Source organism: Vicia villosa, linkage group LG3 (genome assembly GCF_029867415.1).
Source record: "Vicia villosa cultivar HV-30 ecotype Madison, WI linkage group LG3, Vvil1.0, whole genome shotgun sequence".
NCBI classification, from domain to species: domain Eukaryota; kingdom Viridiplantae; phylum Streptophyta; class Magnoliopsida; order Fabales; family Fabaceae; genus Vicia; species Vicia villosa.
In genome coordinates, this window is record NC_081182.1 from 51,578,847 (window position 1) to 51,603,178 (window position 24,332).

Consider the following 24,332-nt stretch of genomic DNA (forward strand, 5'->3'; position numbering starts at 1 on the left):
CACTTCTGAAAACAAAAAGATAATTTTATTTTATTTCTTTGAATATGATATATGAAATCAATATGATTAGTGATGACATAAAAAAGTATCCGTAGGCAAAATTCGTTAAAGGCATGAGTTAAATGATAATTAACAATTATTTTATTATTTGTTAGTTCACAAGTCGGATGAATATTTGATGATACGCATACTTGTGAGTATTTGTATCCGTTAATAATTATCAAAATTACTCAAATATTATTTTGTTGAATTTAAAATTATTATTATTAATATTATTATTTTGTTGAATATAATATAATTATGTGATAAAAGATGAAATAATGTGATTTATTATTATTATTATTATTATTATTATTATTATTATTATTATTTTGTGCTAAATTTGAAACTACTTTTATATATTTTTAAAAAGAGAATAGTTTTTTTTAGTTAACTATAATTTTTTCTCAATTTTTTATTAAAATAATAGTATACAGGATATCCATAAGTATTTGCAAATATTTCAAAATTATTTTAACTTTTTGATTTGCTATTTTTAAAAGTCGTTCATTTACAATGTGTAATCACTTCGCATTCCATCTTATAATATTGGATATAATTTTCAATTTTATTTAATAATTATATTATGTCTAAATTTATTTAAGAATATAACTAATTATGTTATATTTTATTTTAATGTTATATTTCCTCCATCTTATATTATAAAAGAAATTTATTTTTTAAATTATTTGAATAATTAATATATCATGTCTATATAAATATATTAATTATTCAATTAATTTAAAAGTAAATTTCTCTTATGGTATTAATTAGTTATTAAGCAAGACTCCAATAACTAGTGATTATTTTATAATATTTATATTTTAGTATTATATATAAGGCTAAATTCTTAATACTGAATTAAAAGTTGAATATAAAAAACTATAAAACCATATCACTTTTTCTTAGAGAATACGTATATAATTTGTATAGAAAAACTTTTAGACGCCTTCTCAAAATGGCATATTTGAATCAATCCTTTTTTCTTTGAATCAATCCTTTTAAAAATAATAGTTTACCTATTACATATAAACTAAAATAGCATCACTTACTTTTTTTACTTTTAAAATCACTTTTAAATATTTATTTTGACTTTTTAAAATATTTCATTACAATTTTTTTTAAAAACTCACATATTTGTTTAAATAATATTATGTTAAATGTAAACTTTTAATTAATAATAATAATAAATATTTAAGATGCATATTTGCGTTAAATAAATTTAAACTAATGGTTTAGAGTTCAATTTTTTACGACAAAATTTATTTATATTTATGTATTAATTTAAACACGTTATTGATATTAACCTAAATAAATTGTTAATATTTATAAATAATCATTTTTTTTAAAAAGTTCAAAATTTATTTAAAAAGTGATTTTATATTTCACAAAATATAATATAAATATGTTTTTGTAAAAAAAAAAAAACCTAATATGTTAAAGTAATACATAGCACTATGATTTTAACAAAAGAAAATACCTGCACGAAGTCAAATTACAGATAGATGAAAGAATCCAAGTAACAAAATTTCTATAATGCTATTATGATTAGAAATAAGAGCAATGATCTTAATGCTCTAAAATACAACTTATTCATCCTATACAAAAAACTCAATGAGCCAAAAAAAAAAATGGACAACATTTGAAGTATAAAGAAAAAGAGAACTAGCCCAACTAATTAATGAGGCTTAGTTTTCTCATTATTATGGTAAGGAGGAGGGTACACACTCACAACCTCTCTCATCCTAAACCCCCTCTAAACTTTGAATGATGGCAAAGCTTATGGAAAATGCAAAGAAAAAACTTTATGTACAAGTTATTATAATGAAAAGTATAAAAGAACACAACATTTTTGTGCTTAATTTTCTCAATCAAAACTTGATGCTCTACTCCATCTTCCTCTCAAGTATTCCTCTAATGACACACTTTGCTCAACACTAGACATGGAGAGTGAGTCATCTTCCACATCAAGTAGTGCAAGATTAATATGTGACTTTAGTAGATTACTAGGTGGACATTCTTCGTCTTCGAGCTTTTCGCGCGCTTCCAAAGCATTGACTTCTAACTTTGCCCACTTGACTGCATCATCGTCGCCTCGAAGGAGCTTTGATACCTGTTGTCAAGTATAGAATACATGAGCTTTGAAACAGACAAAGAACTAGTGGAGAGAATGAGAATACTTTTCTTAGTGCTCGAATGGCCCGAAAATATGGTAGTGGACCACTTACAATGCTCATTTGAGGCCTAGCTTTTGGAGCACGTTTGATGCAAAGAGTGGCTGCTAAAACCATTCTTTCCATCTCCTCATGATCATACTTATCACCCAAACTAGGATCTAACAATTGTGACACCTTTCCATCACTTAGAAGTGGAGTAGCCTGCAAAAACGTTTTTTTCGATTATTTTTCCCGTGATGTATTCATGATGATTAGGAAAAAAAAGTGCACAATCACGGATACGTACCCACATAACAAGACTTTGTTGACCTTTTGGATAATCGACACTTATGGGCTTTCTCCCTGAAAGAAGCTCAAGAAGCACGACTCCGAATGCATAGACATCGATCTTATCGCTTACTTTGCCGTACATGAAGTATTCAGGAGCCATATAACTGTATAAACGAGTGCAGCACATAACTCAGGATCGTTCTAAAAACGGATTGAAAGATTTTGATGTGTTTGATAGTACTAACCCGAAGGTTCCAGCAACATCCGTGCACGTTATATATGATGACGAGGTTGACGCCCACGTAGCCAATCCAAAATCAGATAACTGAAAAAAAAGAATCAAAGCGGAATGGTGTGAGCATTGATTAGTACAACAAACATTCCAAAATATTAAAACTTTATCGATCAAAACATAAATACCCGCGGTTCAAAATCTTCGGATAGTAATACATTAGAGGATTTGACATCCCGATGGATCACAGGATGATCATCTTTACAATGCAGATAATCTAAAGCCTCCGCAACACCTGCAGCAACCTTATATCTCTGTGCCCAACCGAACTCGCGAGGGTTTTTCTTAGTACCGTGAATGTTCTCTTCGAGGCTTCCTCTTGATAAGAAATCGTAGACAAGAAGAAGCTTTCCATTCTCAAAGCAGAATCCAAGGAGTGTAATAATGTTTTTATGATGCAATGTAGTAATGATTTCGATTTCCAAAAGAAACTCTTTCAGAACATCATAAGAAGGTTTTAAGATCTTGACAGCAAGTTCCTTGCCATCGCGAAGGCAGCCTCGATAAACCAAACTACTTCCTCCTTTACCGATCAAGTTTTCTGAAATCGTATTTGTAATAATCTTGTTAAAAATAAAACGGCTTTGTTAAAATTGAAAACGCAATCAAAGTATTACTAGGAAACAAACCACGCGAAAAATTTGATGTCGCGGATACAAGTTCTTGGTACTCGAACAATCTACAAGTTGATGAGTATTTCTCAGGAAGGCCCTCCAATTCTTTAGGAATGATTTTTAAAGTGCTTTCAGGCAATGAATATGTTTTCCCTATTACCGAATCTACCGGAACAAGAGCGACACATTCACTATTTAATGCCGTCGATTGATCCCAACCTTGTTCACAAATGCTAAGTTGTTTATCATGATCAACGCCACCATTTGATACATTTCTATTCGGCAAGCTCATTGCCCACTGGACGACAGAGATCTGGTTGCGCTTGAACGGTGTAACAGGTAATCCTCTTTCTGATAAAATCTTCCGGTGAAGTAGCGGCCAACCCGGTTTCAATTCCGGCTGTTGTCCTACATCAATTGTCACTACAGGTACTATTGCCAAAGAATTCTCTTTCTCACCATCACGAGAAGAAGAGCCTTTAGATTCTCTCAAAGGCTCTTCTCCACATAGATGGCAAGAAGTCTCTTCCATCGCACCGCAAATCAAACAACTTCGATCTCTTACTTTCTCTGTAGAATCAAGTAAAATCTTACCTAAACTATGATCCGAAACCCGTTTGATTCCCTTAACATTATTATCATTCGATACTTTCTTATCACTACCAAGTGTCGAACGAATCGAACCAAGCAGACCATCCTCACGATGACAATCAAACCCTATCAAAACAAAACCAATCACTGAAAATCAAACAAAATTCATGAATCATAAACAAAATCCACACAAAACCAAATCAAGAAAAAAAAAAGTCCAAAACCTTGTACATCAACAACACTTGATTCTTCCAATCTACCGCGCTTGAACACAACTTTCCCATTATTAACAGCAAGAACACAACAATCATGAGCTATCTTTCCAGCACAGTACTTAGCCACAGAGCTAGAAGTTCTTATTCTATGGAAGCCATGAACACTCCCAACAATAACATGAGTAGCACAATAAACATTCGCTTCTCGCACCAAAATTTTCTTCACCGATGAACCACGGCAAATCTTCAGCTTAAGATCCACCTACAAAATCAAAAAACGAAAATCAAAATCTTGAACCTACATAAAAGTAGATGAGAAGAAATTGAACCGAACCTGCTTCAAATTACAGAACCCTTCATAAACATTAAGAACAGAGTCAAACGCTTTAACAAGAGAAAGCAACGACGATTTTCCATCTCCATTCATAATTTCTACACAAACCCATTTCACAAATCAATCTTCAATTCATCACAAAAAGTAAAAAATCAAAACTTGAAATCATTTCTCACCATGGGTGCCAAGAACATGCAGAGCAACAACAAGATCACCGGGTTGAGCAACCTTAACTAAAGCCCAAGTGAGAAGCTCTTTACTCGGAGAATCCATTTTGACTCCGACAACAACCGTCCGGCGACCGGAGCCGCCGTCATGAGATATTTTTTGCATATTTTTGGTCAGATGATGACGATCAGAGTAAGAGTACGATGTTGTTTTGGATTATACGAGGTTGTTTGTTAGTCCTATATGACACACAGAGAGAGAGAGGTTAGTGTCGGAAAATAAGGTTTGGTTTGGTTTGGATTTAACAGTTGTTGGAAAATTAGAGTTTGAAGGTAGAATCCGACAGAAGAGAACGGCACAAGAAGTAGAATAGGTGGAAGAAAGAAGAGTGACACGCTTATACACTAACTTTTCGGTTAAAAACATCATTAAACATGTGACTTTTTTAACAACATTCTAACAACGTTTCATGCTTTTTTTCAATTTTGACTACTGGACCCCACTTTTTTATTTATCTGTATTTTTAAAATAGACATATTATTATGATTTTTTTTAATCATTTTTTTTAATAAAATTTAAAATATGATAGGTATAACTTAGCATTTCAATAGATTCAAAATGTGTTAGGGGTGGTCAACTGTATATAAATTATGGGTGGGTGGGGAATTTTGCTTGGGTTTTCAGATGATAGAATGTTTCGTGTATACATAAAATAATTACTATTTGCAACTATTATATTTGTGTAAGAAGAAAACTTGATGTGTCATTCTCATTTTAATAATATCATGCTTTATTTTGCATGGTTTTTTCATTGTGTTGTGTTAACATCCTGTTGTACTTTTTTGTGTTGATGTATCCCATCTACGGATGCTTTGAATACATCCGTATATTGTTGGTTAATTATTTTTTTCAATATTGAACTTAATTTTAGGGTTTATTTTGAACCGTTAACATCAAAAACAATTATATTGATCTCCTAATAGTCTTAAGTTATGTCATGTTAATCATTATTATTCATTCTATTAGTCAAGCCGATGTTTAACAACAATTGAATTTGATTTGCAGACTAAAAACAAAAACTAATTAACATGTGAATATTAGGATCTAAAAGCTAGGAAGATGAAATGATAACAAAATTCTGTGTTGAAGACACAACCTTACATGTGACCGGAAAATATGATTGAAGTTTTTTTATCAAATGGCAAGTCATTTATAAGGAATTATATTTAAGTATATTTATCATATTTTCATTGAAGAATAGTAAAAATCACATCTAAAGAATTATATCCAAATTTTATCTTAAAATGAAATGATAAATATACTATTTCTTTAAGGGTTTGTTTGGCTCAACAGGAGGAATGAGAGGGGAGGAAATTTAATAGATGGGAGGGGAATGGAAGGGGGAAGGAGGTGGAGGAATTTAACTAAATGTACATTTGGTTCAAAGAAGGGGATGAGAGGGATTTTTAATAACATGTATGTTTTGTAATTTTGTTCAGTAGAGGGATTTTAAAATTAATTTACCTTTCTGGCCTTAAAAATATTATTATTTGTGCTTGGTAAAAATAATTCTAAATAACAATAGTATTGAGTAAATTTCACCAAATAAAAAAATAAAAACCAGTTCACTCATAAACCATATTATAATAGTAAACGACAGCACACATTAGATGAACTATATATTTTCAACGCAAATCAAATCATTATCTGATCTTAATAATTCATCTAACCCAATAAAACAATTTCTATAATTAAAAATAGATAAAATAATATTAGAATGTTAACAAAATTGGACAAATAATATTATACTTAAAATCTTTATTTATAACATAAATATAATATATTTGTATATTGTTATAAATTTTACCAAATAAAAAAATAAAAACTTGTTCACTCATAAATCATACTATAAGAGTAAACAACAGCACATATTAGTTGAACTATATATCTTCAAACGCAAATCAAATCATTATCTAATCTTGATGATTCATCTAATCTAATAAAACAATTTCTATAATTAAAAATAGATAAAATAATATTAGAATGTTAACAGAATTGGACAAATAATATGACACTTAAAATATTTATTTATAACATAACTATACTATATTTGCATATTTTATTATTAGTAATAGTATAATAAAAAAACTTTACTACTATTATATATTATAAATAAAAACTTATATAAGTATGATATTATTATAAAAAATAATAATATTAAAAAGGTAAATTCAACAAAATAAAAAAGAAAAATAATCACTTGAGAACAACAAGGCAAAAAAAAAACAACAGCACAATAGAAGAAAAATGAAACATGAAATAACACAGAGAAAAAATTTAGTCATTAATAATTCAATAAAGACAGTCTTGGAATTAAATAAATAATTGAGGATAAAATAAGAAAAATAATAAAATTATGATTAATAAATCTTCTCTACCCTCCAAATCCCTCTAATTTGGAGGGGAGCAAAAAGTGAGTCTAGGACGAATTTTGCTCTCCTCGCTTCTCTTATAAAAAATGAACCAAACACATATATTTATAAATATCTCCTCCCTTCCGTCTACTCCCAAAACAAACGCTAAAACAATCAAATAAATATACTATTTCTTTTAGTAAAATTGAAGAAAATTTTATATATTATAAAAAATTTATAATTAAAATATCTCACACTTAGAAAAATAAATTCAATTTTTTTTTTTATGATACTCGATAGAATTCAATTTCTTTTTGTGTTTTTAAATGTTTTTTTGGGATAAATTGAACCTATCTATCTATAACTTTTATTAACTATATGATGGATTATGTTTTGTATCTCCAATCATTTTGGTTTTTTTTTTATTTTATTTAATTATTTGTTTTTCTTATAATAATTATAAATAAAAAAAATTATTTTTGAGTAAGTTTAGTAAAAAAAAATCTTTCAGAATAAGTCAAATACTTTTTATAAATATAAAGTTAAATTATTATTTTTAAAGTTTACGGAAAGGGAAGGGGAGGACGAAAGGCATGTATAAAAATAACTTCTATCAGTGTTTTAAAAGCCGGACTGGACATCAAATCGGTGAGGGTATTAGGTTACTGGTTTATTGGTCGAACCATTGGGTCACTGGTCGAACTGCATGACTGAATCGGATTAAACCGGATAACTCAGTTCAATAGACCGATTATTATAACAAAATTATATAGGAATAAAATATGTCAAACCGGATGATTTAGTCTCTATAAAATATAACTAGCACTTGAATTTTTTGAAAATATCATATCATAAAGAAATTTATAAAGAAATTTACAAGTTCATAATTTAAATTCAAATTTTAAACATAGATATCATACATAATAAAATAGTAAAAAATTATAAAGTAGAACTGCAAAGAAAATTTAAGAAGAAAAATTGTTTAAATGTTAGGATTTTCTTCAATATCAAAACCATATGCAACAAAGTCTTCCATCTGCAACATCTTTATTATTATTCTTTTATTTTTATTTCTTTTATTTTTTATTTCTTTTATTTTTTTTATTTTTCATTAAAATAATCAAAATGACGTCGTTTAAATTTTTTAAATTTTTTTTTTGTTAAAATGCAATTAAACCACCGGTTCATGAAAACCACCGATTTTAGCGGTTTATATCGGCTTTGACCGGTTCACACCGGTTCAATGACATATCTGATCCAGTAATTGAACCAAACTGATTATCTAGCCGGTTTTCGGTTGAACCGGTCCGACCGACTGATCCGATTTTTAAAACACTGCATAAATATTAATATCAAGATATTACTAATGGATGTATACTTATACATATGTTACTTTCTTAGCGCATATATATATATATATATATATATATATATATATATATATATATATATATATATATATATATATATATATATATATATATATATATATATATATATATATATATATATATATATATATATATATATATATATATATATATATAAGAAGGAGAATTTATACCATTTGGAATAAAGAATATTAAAAAGAATGTTGATTTATTTACTTAAATAATTAAGACATGAACAAGTTTAATGGGTCAAATTAACTGAATTCTCTGAGGGTTAATCTTAGTTAGGAAGCTTTAATGCACGTGATGGGCATTTTTTTTGTAATAAAAGTGGAGTATGAGTATGAAAATCACATCGTGTGGGTCTCTACCATATATAAATATCAATCACATTCAAATGAGTCATCAATCAATCCACCACTATTCTTCAACTCAAAATCATTCACTAATAAATATCACCGCAAATATCCCCGTGCTTAGTTTCATCACGGACAAATTCTCATATTATTTCATTATTGTGTATACTCTACTTATTTAAAGTATTATCTTACTACTTATAGATTTAAATAGTAAGTCAAGTTGAAGGGCTTTTTATTTTTTATTTTTGATGTTTATTTTGGAACAAGTCTTTAAATATTGAGATTAATTTGATTTTTTTGTATTTTTTAGAACAAAGATCTTGTATCAAAAACATGTCAACTTATATGGACAAAAAGATTTTGTGTGGGGTGGAACAATGGATTATGCCTGCACACGTTAACGTGTCAGTCCTAATCCACCCCATTTTTTACTGACATATACAGTAATATTTTTTTATGTATTTTTAGACATAAAAAGTGTAGTGTCAGCAGATACGCTCCTCCCTCACTTTTTTGCAAGACGACCCAAGATTTTAGACCGCACTCTCAACTATGTCTGCTCTGTTTCGTCCCAATTTTTTCGGACTTTTGTAAGGCGGGTCTAAACGGGTCGGGCATGTCCGTTTTCCACCTCTACTTGCGTAGGATAGAATCTAAGGGCTTTAGGGTATCGAATATGTGAAAAGTGAAGTCCTCCATAATTGTAGGGGTTCGAATATTTTTAACCACGATTTATGAGCCAAGTTGTGAGTGAAGAATCAATTTCAATCTCAATTGCTTGGATGGAACATGGAGATAGGAAGATTTGGTCTTTCCTCTTTTATGGGAGAAAAAAATTTTCTCACTGAAGTTGTGATAATGACAATTTTTACTATTACAACATGACATGACATATCTTCATGTATCATCAGATGGATCCACGCGCTAGTGAGACAAGCGACCCATGCCCTGGGCCAAGTGGTTCATGTGCTCACTACGTGAGGCAACCCTTACCCTTCTTGCAGTCTCTTATGATATTTTGGGAGCAAACTTAATCATAGATTGTTCTCTTACAGGGCTTAACCTAATAATCCCCGTCCATAGTCTGTCAAACATGAGACTAAGGAAAGATGTAGTGATTTTAGACAATGGAGACGAAAAACCCTTTCTGGACGTGACTATGATAGGCGAGTCCCTTAGGCAAGAATATGAGGGCGAGTCCCGCAGGCAGGGGCACATGAAACATTTAATGCTTTGTAATGATGATGTTGCCTTGGGAAGATATGAATGATATAAAATGTTGATTAATTTCATGTATGAAATATGGGTCGTGGATACTTTATTGCCCACTAGTAGGCGTAAATCTACTTCTTGGTAATAATGGCCTACTCGACATAGTTATCTTGCCTTATAAATAGACGGAACTCAATATTCTTCTACTTCCTTCTTCACTCACATTCTGCATTTCCCTAAGGAGTTTTTCTTCAAGTTCAGCCTTATCATCATCGTCAAATTACATGCTCAGGTATTGAACCTTCTCCTTTTATTTATCTTTTCTTTGGGAATGACGATTATTAGGAAGCTAGATGAGAATAGAAATGTTGTAGAACCTAACACCCATGAATCAGTTTGGGAGATAGGGGGCATTGTGTAGAGAATGTGAGATGGCCAAATGAGACAATTGATTATAACCTTGTAGAATTTGTTGAACATGTGACTCCATATACAAGAGGGGGTGAGAAGAGTGAGAAAACTCATGATTCTTGATGTGAAAAGGGGGACACTGAAGTTGCATGTCTCTGATACATTAAGGGGGAGACTTCTATGTGGTTTTGTTGTTTGTTTCTTAAGCTTAACTTTGAATTTAGTTTTATATTTGAGACTTCTTTTCAATTGCGCATCTTTAAGGATCGAGTTTTGGATATGTGTTTTAGCATGCATAATTCAAATTGTTTGTATTTGAGTATGAACATTATGCTTCAAGTTAATTAGTCGAGTGTTTGGAACAAAAATCATAATTAGGATTGATTCAAGTCCTAAAAAAAGTAGAATCTCAAACAAGGCAGAGAAGAATCATGGCTTTGTGTAAGCTTATGAGTCGAATCACAACTTACCATTGATTCGAATCATGCACTCTGTCAGTCGAATAACAGTTTGTACATTAGTCAAATCACAAATCCTTCTTCAGTCTCTACCAAGTTTGAGTCGAATCATGACAGACCATGACTTGAATTATAGGCTATGTGAGTCAAATCATGATTCACTCTATACTCAAATCACATTTGAATGGGTCTCTCTTTAACTGCATGTATTGTCCCACATTACTTTTTCTACTTGACTCAAATCACCAAATGCTCTTGACTTGAATCAAAGTTATTTTTTCACTATTTTGTGTGCTTCATCTCCAACACCTATAGATATTTTTCTCTCTAAAACCTTTGATAATGTTGTTAATGTTAAAAAGCACATTCTTTCATTGATGATTTTAAAAACCATAAACCACTTTTTCATTCATTTTCAAAATAGTTTTGAATCTTTCTTGAACACTTGCGAACAATTTCTTTCATCTTCTATCTCATTCTTTTTCAATTTTTGCATGGATCTAAATCTCATCTTTGAATATTCATGATTGATTAAGAAAATTAGTTTTGGTTTTAACGTTTCTTTGAAGATTTGTGTAAGATTTTCAAAGGCTTGCAATATTGTGTGGTGTTGTGACTGGTTTTGACAATTCCAGTGAAAAAGAAAGAGGTTCTTCTCTCCAAGTTGACCTTGGTATTACTGTGTGGAAGTCTATAGACATGGTAGGAGTTCTTCTCAATACCAACGCTCAAGATACCGACAGAATTGTATGGAAATTATCGTAGACAAAGACTTAGGAGCATGTTGTTGGGGCTGGAAGATTCAAGAAACGATCTCGAGTAAAGATTTTGCATAGAGTTCAGTTCATGGAGCTGTGTACAAGTCAAGATCCAAAAAAGGAGAAATTTATTTTTCAGTATTTACTTGTTGGCCTAAATGATTGTACGACTCTTATAATATTGTTGTAAATCATATTGGAAGACTAACAAACTTTCAATGAGAAACCATTGTAGATTGGATTAAGCACAAAGCGAGGATGAACATGCCAAACCATTATAAATCCTAGTGTACTCACTTCTCTCTCTCTCTCTCTCTCATTTAAGTTCGTAGTTGATTGTATGATTAGGTTGTTTCTATTTGTTTTTTAGAATTTCATGTTGATAAGTGTATCTATTAGTAGCGATTTATTGCATAAGTTGTAGGTTTTGTTAGAATTGGAAATGTAACATTGTGTTAGTGTGGATTAAGTTTGAAGACTTTGATGGTAAAATATTGTGTGTGATTAAAAATCATTCGATAACATGTCTTATGGAATTGAACGATTTTACAATACAGTTAGTTTATAGTTTGGGGAAATCATTAGTTCAATTTGATACACTATAAACTCATTAAGCACATATGTGAATCTCTCAATATAAGCATAATACCAAAAAAAAGAGTAAAGCCCCTAATCACAGACTGTAGATCGATAAAAAGATCCAAATCATATTCAAAGAGAAAAGGTCTCCTCCATTTGAGGTCCTAGATCCAACTCCCCCTCCCATCTGTCAACCTTCCCTACATATTTAGGCTTGGTCAAAAATCATAAAAAGTATAGGAAATCTAAGGCGAATGGGAGTATTCGCAACCTAAATGTCCTTCCAGAAAGAGGTAAGGAGACTAGAACCAATTTTAAAGAATAACCCATCCTTGAACCAGTCAGAAGTGTCATCGGCTTTAGATCCTAAAATGGAAACCCCTCTCCACCAAGGTGAGGCCGATATGAGGCAATCAACTATTCCACCCATGATTGAAGTCATAGAGGAAACTCCATATCTTGCTGTGAGAATATCACACCAAATGCCATAATCCCCCGAAGGCATGTGCCACCTCCACTTACCCAAAAGGGCCAAGTTAACCAACCGAAGGTCATGAATGTCAATGCCTCCTAACTTTTTAGGCTTGCAAAAATCCACCCATTTCACCCAAGCGATCTTATACTCCCTTTTCACTCCTCTCCAAAGAAAGCTCATATGAATCTTCACTTTGTTTTGTCAAGCCTTAACAAACATCTTCATAAAAGATAAGAAAACATATAGGAATGACATTAAGAACATAGTTAACGAGGGCCAATCTCCCAACCATGGAGACTTACATATAGTTCCATAGAGAATAGCCTTGATGGTCCAAATATTATCTATAATAGCATCCACCAGGATAATCGTGTCGTCTGCATACTGAAGATGGGAGACCATCAAGTTCGAGGATACGATTCTAACACCTGATAAAAGGTGTATCTCTACAGCCTTAGAAATTGGACCACTCAGGCATTTAGCTACCAAGATAAAAAGGAAGGGGGCTAGGGGATTTCATTGCTTAAACCCCCTTTGGATACTAATCTCTTAGGTCATGCAACCATTAATCAAGACCGTAAGATTTTTCAGAAAACACACAAGCCCTAAACCAACTCCTGCACTTATCATTAAACCCAAATCTAGAGAACATATAGTTAAGAAAAGACCAGATAATAGAGTAATAAGCTTTCTCAAAATCAACTTTAAAGATGAGACAAGAATTCTTAATTTTCTTAACAAGATCCACAAGATCATTCACAACTACTACCCCGTCCACTAAGAGTCTACCTTTAAAGAAGGAAGTATAGTTAGATAAGATGATTGATCAATGAATTTTGATGCACGTTCCTTTATGTTTGTACTTAGAAATTTCTATGGTTTGGTTTGTTTATTTTTCTATTTTATCATGTTTTTGTATTTCAGTTTATTTTTATTATTATTTGATTTTCGCACTTAATTTTTAGCATTAGCAGTCTGTACTAAAATGATCATAACTGGAGCTATGAGAATCCAATTGACGCGTTCTAATAATCGCTGGAATGCTAAGAGAAAGAGCTACAACTATTTTGTTGGAGTCAAAGTCAGATTCGGAGCGCATATTTTCCAGAAATTCGTTTGAAGCTGCAGCATTAGTTATTTTTGTTTTGGGTCATTTGTATTGGGCCTGGGTTATGTATTTGACCCAGTTGGGCTGTAAACCGTTTGGTTCTCTCTAGTACCTAGGTCTGGCCGTACTGTTAATTCTGTCACTTTTTACTTTTCACAAAATATTTTTCTGCTGGTTACGGTTTCCAATACTTTGAGGTTTTTAATCTTTAATTCAATTTCTTTTCCCTTTCGATATTAATCTATATGTCTTATTTGCTTAATTCGAGTTATATAGAATATTATTTATTCATACCGATTGATTTATGTTCCTTGACTTTTGTCATACTTTATCGTTGCTTAATTGTTAAAGTGTGTATGTTAGAATCATGTTTGCTTAATTCGTGATTGTGTTTAATCTGTTTGCTTTATTCGGAAAATAGGAATGAAACCTTATAATGTCAATTTCGCTTGTTAGTTGGTGTTGTAATCGGTAGGGGAATAGAATCCGCTTAGGGGATTGAAGTTTATTAAACCAGTGATAAGTCGGTAACTGAATCAGTAGAATTGTCGTTTTAGCTTATTTACATAATCATTTATTTTAATCACTTTTTCAATATATTATTATTAAATAGATCCTAAACCAAACCTCCCTAAATCGACTTACCATTGGTTGATAATCAACAAGAATCCTTGTGAGAACGATATTCGAGTTGTCGTTGCCGCTAAACTGCCGTTTTTAAAAATACTCGTTTTTTATTCGTGCGCGACAGCGGATCAATAATCTTATCCATAACACCATAGAACCTAGAGACCCAACCAAAGAAATGGGTCTAAAGTCTCCTAACTGAATATGGGAATGTGTAGCAAACTGATGGAACTGATCAATCATCATTCCTATATCCTCTCTCAATAAGGGCTAAACCTCTTAAAGAATGAAAAATTAAAACCATCAGGGTTAGGGCTCTTATTCCCATCACGAAAAGCAACTGCTCGATCGATCTCAATTAAAAGGAAAGGCGTAGTAAGACTTGCATTATCCTCTTTTGAGAGAGAGAATTGAAGGAAACCTCATCTAACCGGAGACGTTCATTGTAGGGTTCTCTAAAGTGAGTAGAAAAATGATAAACTACAATCTAATGGATCTCAAAGACCTCTTCAACCCAATCATCCCTACTCTTAACACATGTATGGAAAAAAATTCGTGTTGGCATCACCCTCTTTGAGCTACTTAGCTCTAGACCTCTGAAAAAGTTGTGAATCTTTGATCCGGAGGAGAGACCAAAGATTTAAGGAAGCCTTACTCCTCGACTCCAACTCCTCCACAAAGATAACACCCTGCTCAACTCTCAAATCAATAGTACTCGCCAACTCCCTAAGAGACTCAATGTGGGAATTAATATTACCAAACACATGATGGTTCCAAGCTTTCAAGTCCCTTTTAAGAGCTTTAAGTTTTTCTTTAAGGACACAAATTTTCTATCCAGAAGACAGAGAGCTAGACCAACTATTGAGGACCACTTCAAGTAACCGAAGATGGGTGAATCATGATTATTAAATCGAAAAGATTTCAGACTCCGCAACTAATTGCAATACCAAAGAATGATGGGTCACTGGTCTAAAACATCTCTAGGGAGAGTCTGCTGGAAAACAGTCTGTCATGCTCGATACAAATACATTTGTATAATTTTTTCTGACTTTATTACTTAAAGAAAAATGAATCGATTAGTTGTTTAATTTTCTAGCATTTATCTTGAAAACTGATCTTTTTCCCAAAAGGATATTTAATGGAAAAAAAAATCTTGAAGAAAATATCTCCAAAAACAAAGGTCTATTTTTACTTATAATTTTCACTCAAATCAAGACATGGACCATGGTCCCTTTTCATACAGTCTTCCACATTACAGTATTGAGGAGTGCCTAACTATTAGGATGTAATTGGTACCTAAATCGGCAATTACAAGCAACACATAGAGATTGTTATACTAGATACCATTGCTTGCTAAACAAATCAACCTATTCATTTAAACATAAGCACAAAATGAAAGGTTCTCTCTATCTTTTAAACATGAATAAATCCTTATTTACAAGAAAAAAAATTATATTTTTAGATTAATTGAATAATGATACATTGCTTAATAATGAGTGATTAGGAAATGATTGGTTAACTTATGAAACAAACAAACAGAAGTTGAATGTTGGTCACGAAGGAAGTTGGTTACATGCAATGATACATATAGAAAACCAAAACGACATATTAACCAAAAGGAAATTAAAACAGGTGATAACAAACAGCAATTGCTTGTCACAGTTGGTGTCTTGACTTTCCATGATAATGACACAATATTATTTTCTACTGGTTTTGTAGCACAAATCTAATTAAAAAAACATAAACATAACAGAAAAAAATATTTGTATTGTTTATACTGTTCCCACTTCCTTTTTAGTTACTGCCATTATAGTTGTAGGACCAAGACAAAGTACTAGTATTTATTTAGAGTATAGTGAAGTTGAAAAATTGGAACAGCACCAAACATAACGGTTCCTCTAAAATTGAATTTGAAGGCAAGTTCTTCAACTCAAGTACAACAAACAAACTGCACCGAATGGTTGGAAGTTGGAGCGTCAGATGTTACATGCACCCAACGTGATATATTCACCTTTTGTTTTCAATAACATAACACTTGACGTGTGAACTAGGTAGAGCTCCAACTAGTATATATACAAATTAATGTGCTTAATTTAGAGCACTAATTTCAGTAAGTTGTGTGTTATATTTATACTGCAGAAATAGTTAGATTAGTTACTAGTTCTTCTCATTGATTTATATATTTCAGGTCTATTTAAATTTTTGAAGGGTTTTGGAGGAAAATAATTAGATTAGTTACTAGTCTAGTTGTAAGTTATACTAAACTAACATAGCAGAAGTATGTAAGTATTCCCTCCAAACCTATATGTAAGAAAATATCATTTTTAAATTTATTGAGTAATTAATATAGTTAATTTATTATTAAATTAAATATTTTAAGTATTTATTAAATTTAAAAATTTAACTTTTTCTTACAAGTCTCTAAAGTTTATATTTATAAACAATATTGTTGTGTAAAGTCTAGTGAACTTCCAACGAAACCATCTTGTGCTTGAACATAAAAATCCTAGATTTTATGCTGCCACCTTCTGTAATTTCAACTGACACTTCCATATTTTTATAATGATAACAATATTTTGGTAAAATTTAACAAAAAATTTAAATGAAAAATTCGAGGGTATAATAAATTTAACGTTTTTGGATTTTTTAATAAATCTGATATGTTTTAAAAATATCCAAATTCTTTTGAAAAAAATTTGATATTTCATTTCCAATAGATAAAAAAAATTGAAAATTAACATCCGTATTTTTCAAAAAAGCTCGTACTATATCATATTTTTATAAAAAAAAAATTGAAAAACAATCGATAAGAACTCATAGATTTTAAAAAAAAAATCCGATAACAACTCAATTTTTTTGAAAAATCCGAGAGGAACTCATTGATTTTTTTGAAAAAGGTCAAAACTCAGATATTTTTAAAAATTCCATTGTCTATTTGAAAAATTCTTTGGTGTATTTAAAAGGTTCGGTAGTGTATATCTTGTAAATTTTGAAAATTTAAGTAAAAGCTCGTGAGATTCCCCTAAAATCCGATACAAACGGATAGATCCTCCAAAAATCTAGTAAAAGATAGGGGTGGTCGTGACCCATCGGACCGGTCTGCGCGTAGGCCAAAAAGTGACAGATTGAGTTTGGATCTTGGGCCCGTAAAATGTCCTGCGCACCCCGCCAGGCCGGCCCGCGGGCCATTATCCTTGCATGATTTTATTTTGGAATTAACAATTATATCATATTAATTTCTTCTTTCATGTGTAGTCAAAACTTAAATAAGTTCTCAATTATATTATATGTGTATATTTATAATTTTGAAAGTATATCATTCATGACTGTTCTTTTTACTTCCTAGTATTCCTATTTACATGATTTCGATTGCCATATTTTTTTAGTAAACAGTTTTGTAATAGTTGTCGTCCTGTTTTGATCTTGTTTACCGAAACAATAGTGTTGTGGTTAGGGGTGGCAAAACGGATCGTGGCCCGCCGGTCCGGTCCGCGTACCAATCAAAAAATGGTGGGTTGGGTTGACATTTTAGGCTCACCGTTCGCCATAGCCCACCCCACCAAAACCCGTCACCCGCCAAAACCCGTCGCTCCGTCAAAATCCGCTTTTTTAAGCTAATTCTACTAATTCTAACTCTTGATAATTTTATTTATACATTTATTTGTGAATATATGCAATATTTTTAAGTAAAATTTGTTAAAAAATGCTTTATAAAAAATTGTTTTAAAAACTATGTGAAAAATCTAATTAAAATGTAAAAAAATCTACTAAAAAAATAAATAGGCGGGCGGGGCAGGCTAGGTTTTTATGCCCATTTCAATTTGTGGGCTTGCTCGCCCCGCTCTTTTTTTTTGCAAGCATATGACGGGGCCGGGCGGAGTGTGGCGGACTGCCTGCTTTGCCACCCCTAATTGTGGTAATACTAAATCTACTCCAATACCGTAACATAGGTTTATATTCTAAAGCGGAATTTAGTTTGCAAGCATACTACTTTTATTATTATTATATTATTAAAATTACTACTTCTTGATGTTTTCATCACTCTAATCCATTCCATTTATTTTGTTTATAAACACAATAAAGTTAGGGATATTTGAATTTGAAAATACCATTGATATTGACAATTATAAAGCAAAATTTGAAATCACCAATAGTTAAAATCATTCCATTTTAAAAAGCTTAACATGGAACTATCAATTCTTGTTATTATATTTGTTCTTTGACAAATTTCTTAAAAAATTATTCCAAAAAAATATGTGAAAAATATAATTGGAATGTAAAAAAAAAAAACTTATTAATTTATTAAAATAAATAAATAAAATATGCGGGCAAACCCGCCGTCATATTGGCGGGGCTGGTTAGATTTTTATGCACAATTTCATTTGGTGGGATTGACCACGTGTCTATTATTTTACGGACTAAAGACAGGGCAGACAGTTCGTTTTGCCACCCTAATAAAAATTCTTGGAATTCTCTAAAAATCTTTAAAAATAAAAAAAAACTCTCAAATTTTTCAAAAATCTCAAAAACATAAAAAATCACAAAGAGTATTTTAGTAAAAGCACAGAATTGGGAGGGTGTAAAGTGAAACTGCAGAAGTAGTAGGATAAAATTCAAAAAAAAAAAATCTATATTACTATTGGACTTACGCTATTTTTGATTGGGCTTTTATCATTGGGTTCTGTTAAGTTCATACCTATGAAAATTTTACTTTCTACCCACAATAAATACCCTCACCTCTACAATTTATATGATATTTATTTGTTGATATTTATATGTTAAACTTAATATACGTACAATTTTATTCGTTATTTAGAGGATACAAATTAACTCAATTCAGCCCTTAAATTTAAATTTTTAATTAAGTAGATTAAGTATGAGAAATTTCATAGAATTTTCAAAATATATGATACTCTATCACATCATTGCATATATATTATTTAAAAGAGAAAGGTTATTTTGACACTAGATTGTATACTTACATCGTACGTTTAGACAATATGTATTATGTATATATTCATCAATTTTTTAATAGTTTTTTTTTTTTACTTTAGACAATTGTGCAGCACTAAAATAAATGTCTATACGGTGTAATTTTTTTTCTTTGACAACTGTGCGGCACTAAAATAAATGTATCTATATGATGTAAAATACATTGGGTGTAGTGTAGAAAGACACGGTAAACATAGCAAAACTCTAAAATATATGTAAATATCCGCTAGACCATTTACAATCGGGTGTTCAAAAAATTATTCAATAGTTAAATAGGTGCAATGAGGTGTTGAATAAAGAGTTGAAAGTGATGTGGATTAATATGTGTTGAAAACATTCAACATGTTGAATGAGAAAGTGTGGGCCCACGTATATTACTTTGCAAAATTTTATTGGTTGTTGTGATTGTTTAAATTGGTGGGATTGGGTGTTGAATTTTATCAAACAAAACCATTGTAGTAAGTAAAAATTAAATGAGTGTTGAATTATTATATGGAAGAAAGAGAAGATGATGTGGAGAATAAAAAGTGAAAAAAAAGGGTGTTGAATATGCAAACCATTGTACATAGCCTTAGAGTAACTTCAATGGTGCAACTCATTTTTGGGTTTTTTGTGGGACCTATTAAGTCACATCATCTTAAAGCAACTCACTTAATTTTGACTTCAATAGTGCAATTCTTAAGAACCCATATTGGGTCCCAAAATTTTATTATATATATTAATATTTTATTCATATTAAATTTTATTTAATTTAAAATAATTATTTAAATTATTTAAATTTAAATTAATATAAAATAAATAAATGACATATAATTAAAATGATAATTAAAATTAATCTCAAATAAATGATAATTAAATTAATATAAAATAAATAAACAACATGCAATTAAAATGATAATTAAACATAAAATTTAAAATGATAATTAAAATTAATCTCAAATACATGACATATAATTAAAAACAATAAAAATAAATAACATAATAGAATTACGAAAGTTTAATTTACATCATCCTCATGTCCAAAGCTTTCCCAAATATGCTCGATTAGATCTCCTTGAAGTTTGCGATGAACTTGCTTTTCACGAAGAGTTGCTCTTCTTTGTAGTCTTGTTGCAAGATTCGGATGAGGACCGTTAAATGTTTCCGTTGTAGAGTAGGTGTCATCTATATTATCATAAGAGTAATCAAAATCACCTCCATATGTGTGTCGTTCGTCATCAACAATCACATTGTGCAATATGATGCAAGCATATATGGTATGCTTGAGGGTTTCCATATGTCAGGCACGCGCTGGGCCACGTATAATTGCAAATCGAGATTGGAGCACTCCAAATTCCGCTCCACATCCTTTCTAGCTGATTCTTGATGTTGAGCAAATAGTTTTCTCTTTTCTCCCTGCGACATTGAAATGGTCTTGACAAATATAGTCCACTCAAGATATATACCATCTGCTAAATAATACCCCATGTTATATGGAGTCCCATTGATTGTATATTGCACAGTAGCAGCACGTCCTTCCAAAATATCGTTAAACACATTGGATTGGTTTAGCACATTAATGTCATTATTTGAACCTGCAATACCAAAAAATGCATGCCAAATTCATAAGTCTTGTGATGCCACTTCTTCAAGCATGATCGTAGGTTTACCATGATCACCTCGACAAAATTGTCCTTTCCATGCAACAGGACAATTCTTCCATTCCCAATGCATACAATCAATGGAACCTAGCATGCCTGGAAATCCACGTGACTCCCCCATTTGTAAAAGATGTTCAACATCATTGTTATTAGGCCTTCTTAAATACTCGGCCCCAAATACCTCATTCACATCCCTTACAAATCTCTCTAAGCACTCAATTGCAGTGCTTTCACCAATTCGAACATATTCGTCTACAATGTCAGCGGAAGATCCATATGCCAACATACGAATAGCAGAAGTGCACATTTGCAATGGTGAAAGACCCATTTTACCAGTTGCATCGACCCTCATTTGAAAATATTCATCATGATTTCCAAGGGCTTCTACAATTCGAAGAAACAAATGCCTATGCATTCTGAACCTTCTACGGAATTGGGCATCCGTGTATACTGGATTTTCTGAGAAGTAGTCGTTGAATAATCGTATATGCCATTCTTCATGATTCCGATCTATCACTGATCTTCTTTTTCTCCTTGATGAACTTCTAGATTGACGTTCCTTCTCGAGCATTGACAACAATAGTTCTTCATCTGTGTTGTCTATAAGTTCTTCTTCAATCACCTCCCAAAAAAGTTTGTTGAGGTTGTTTGAATTGTTTGAATCCATTGAAGTGAGAGAATGGTGATAGAAAAATGATAGAAGAGTGAGAGACTGATGAGAGAAGTGTGATATAAAAATGATAGAAAGAGTGAGAAAAGAATGAAAGTATATATAAGGCTAGTTAGAATAAAGGCTAGTTTGAATAATATTTAAATATAAAAAATACTAGAACATTGCATCTTATTACAATAGTCGTTGATATATAACAAGAACTACATAATATTTAAATATAATAAATAGGGTTAAATAAGTTTTTAGTCCCTGTAAATATGGCACTTTTTAGTTTTAGTCCCTACAAAAATTTTCTTCGAACTTTGGTCCCTGTGATATTTTTCGTCCCCATGGTTAGTCCCTCCCGTTATATTCCACTAACGGTGGGTGACGTGTAACGCATACGTGGATTTTTTTATTCTGATTCGCCAGCGTGGAACGATAAGGGTAACCTTTCATACATATTATATTCACCCACAGATGCACCCATTTTGTTTTCACTCACGCTCTCCTCTTTTCAACTGCAAACCCTAGAATCAGTATCATATTCCAACATTGTGGTCCCAACATCCCAAACACGAAGCATCTTTGTGGTCCTAAAACGAAGCATCTTGTGATACCAAAACGAAGCTTAGTTGTCTTTGTTTTGTACCTTCGACTGTGCGTGGACCAGGTATGTGCGTGGTTCCTCTTTTTTCATTTTCTTGTTATTTTCTAATGATAGTGGTTGTTAAACAAACATTAACTACTATAGGACAGAGATTTTGAATATTATATCGTATCTATTGAGTACAGCATTTGGATTTTGTTGTCGTTTTGTGTTGCCCTAATTAGAAATTGTATTAAGTCTGTGTCTGTTAAATGTACAAGAAATGTATAAGTTTAAAGTAATTTTCTACACAAGGGGCAAGTTTGTAAAAGACCCTGAACTGAAATATGATGGTGGGGAAGTGTATTCTTTTAGTGGTCAAGATGTTGACTATTGGTCTTTCTTTGAAGCATGTGATTTAGTGAAAAGTATCGACCCTGAGTTTGATTTTAAGATGGTTAAGATGTGGTAGAAACATGAAGAAGGATCGTTTGAAGCTGGTTTAAAACCATTCAGAGACGATGGAGATTCTACTGAGTTGGCTGCTTATGTTGTTGGTCATAAAACTGAAGTAGAGATATATTGTGAGCCAAAACCAGATGAAGGAGAACTGACTTTTATGGACTTTCTTAGGCAAAAAGGGAAGGGTAAGTCTTGTGCATCAGAGAAAGAACCATTATGTGAATGCAGTGGAGATTCAAGTGATGAGTCTATCAAGGATGTACACTTTGATGACAGTGAGGAAGAAAGGATGAATGGGTTTGAAGATGACTTTGAGGAAGTAGTTGGTGTAGGTGTTACTAGTTAAATTAGGAGTCCACCTGTTACAAACAATGTTGTCCCTAATGAACCAGACAATAACATATTTATTACAGAAGAGATGGGCAAGGCACATGTAATTGAGGAGGAATACATGACATATGAATTGGATAGTGGAGCTAATGATGAAAGTGGTGATGATAGGCCATGTGTTATAAGGTTCAATGTAGAGGATGCTTTCAGTAAAGATTTTGTTTTTAAAGTTGGAATGGAGTTTCGTTCACTTAGACAGTTTAAAGATGCTATACTAGAGCACAATGTTCTTAATGGGAGGGAAGTAAAGTTTGAAAAGAATGATGCCAATAGATGTAGGGTTGTATGTAAGGATAGGGAGAAGTGTGACTATACTGTGCTATGTAGTAGAGTCCTAACATCCACTACTTTTAGGATTAAAACCTTGTATTCTAAGCACAAGTGTGGAAGACAATTCTTTAATAAAAGTGCTAAAGCTGATTGGGTGGCTAAGGTAATTGTGAATGGGTTGAAGAACAACACAAAGATGAAGTTGAATGATGTGGAAGCAGATGTTAGGCTTAGATATGCAACAGAAATCCCAGGTTGTAGGGCACTCAAGGCAAGGCAGATTGCTAGACAGATTGTGGAAGGTGACTCTAGTAAGCAATTCAACCTCCTTTGGTTTTATGGTGCTGAGTTAAGAAGGGCATCCCCAGGGAATACATTCAAACTCAACACAACATGTTCTGGTGAAGGGTTAAATCCAAGATTTGAGAGGTGTTATATGTGTTTTGATGGGACTAAGATGGCATTAAAAAAAGCATGCAGACCTTTCATTGGATTGGATGGATGTCACTTGAAGCACAAGTATGCTGGAGTTCTGCTCATTGATGTAGGAAGAGATCCAATGATGGTTGTTATATGCTATAAATAAGCTATATGCTCACTTAAGGCATCTATATGCTAACTTCAAAAAGAAGTTTGGTGGAGGAACATTGTTTAGGGATCTAATGATGGCTGCTGCTAAGGCAACTTATTATGAGGCCCATGAGGCAAAGATGTTCATGATTAAGGAAGCAAGTGTGGATGCTTATGAGTGGTTTCAGGCCATCCCCAAAAACAAGTGGTTTAAGCATGCTTTTCCTTTCTACTCAAAATGTGATGTGTTAATGAATAATCTTAGTGAATCCTTT

The 24,332-nt window shown here is 31.8% G+C and overlaps 3 protein-coding genes across 3 annotated transcripts; 1 reads left to right on the top strand and 2 right to left on the bottom strand.

Annotated features, from left to right (window-relative positions):
* Nucleotides 1-1,559: 1,559 nt before the first annotated feature.
* On the bottom strand, nucleotides 1,560-5,104 carry LOC131655702 (protein kinase STUNTED-like). The gene is made up of 9 exons (XM_058925526.1): nucleotides 4,709-5,104; nucleotides 4,533-4,630; nucleotides 4,208-4,460; nucleotides 3,408-4,109; nucleotides 2,907-3,319; nucleotides 2,732-2,811; nucleotides 2,503-2,650; nucleotides 2,268-2,417; nucleotides 1,560-2,152 (listed from the first exon to the last, which is right to left on the bottom strand). Exons 1-9 carry the CDS (start codon nucleotides 4,863-4,865, stop codon nucleotides 1,907-1,909), a joined length of 2,247 nt encoding a protein of 748 aa, XP_058781509.1. The 5' UTR covers nucleotides 4,866-5,104; the 3' UTR covers nucleotides 1,560-1,906.
* A 15,604-nt stretch (nucleotides 5,105-20,708) lies between these two features.
* LOC131658036 (uncharacterized) lies at nucleotides 20,709-21,791 on the bottom strand. Its single transcript, XM_058927373.1, has 2 exons — nucleotides 21,143-21,791; nucleotides 20,709-21,058 (listed from the first exon to the last, which is right to left on the bottom strand). The coding sequence occupies exons 1-2, from the start codon at nucleotides 21,789-21,791 to the stop codon at nucleotides 20,709-20,711; spliced, it is 999 nt and encodes a 332-aa protein (XP_058783356.1).
* Nucleotides 21,792-23,245: 1,454 nt separating this feature from the next.
* LOC131658037 (uncharacterized) lies at nucleotides 23,246-24,073 on the top strand. Its single transcript, XM_058927374.1, has one exon. It carries the CDS (start codon nucleotides 23,246-23,248, stop codon nucleotides 24,071-24,073), a length of 828 nt encoding a protein of 275 aa, XP_058783357.1.
* Nucleotides 24,074-24,332: the final 259 nt, after the last annotated feature.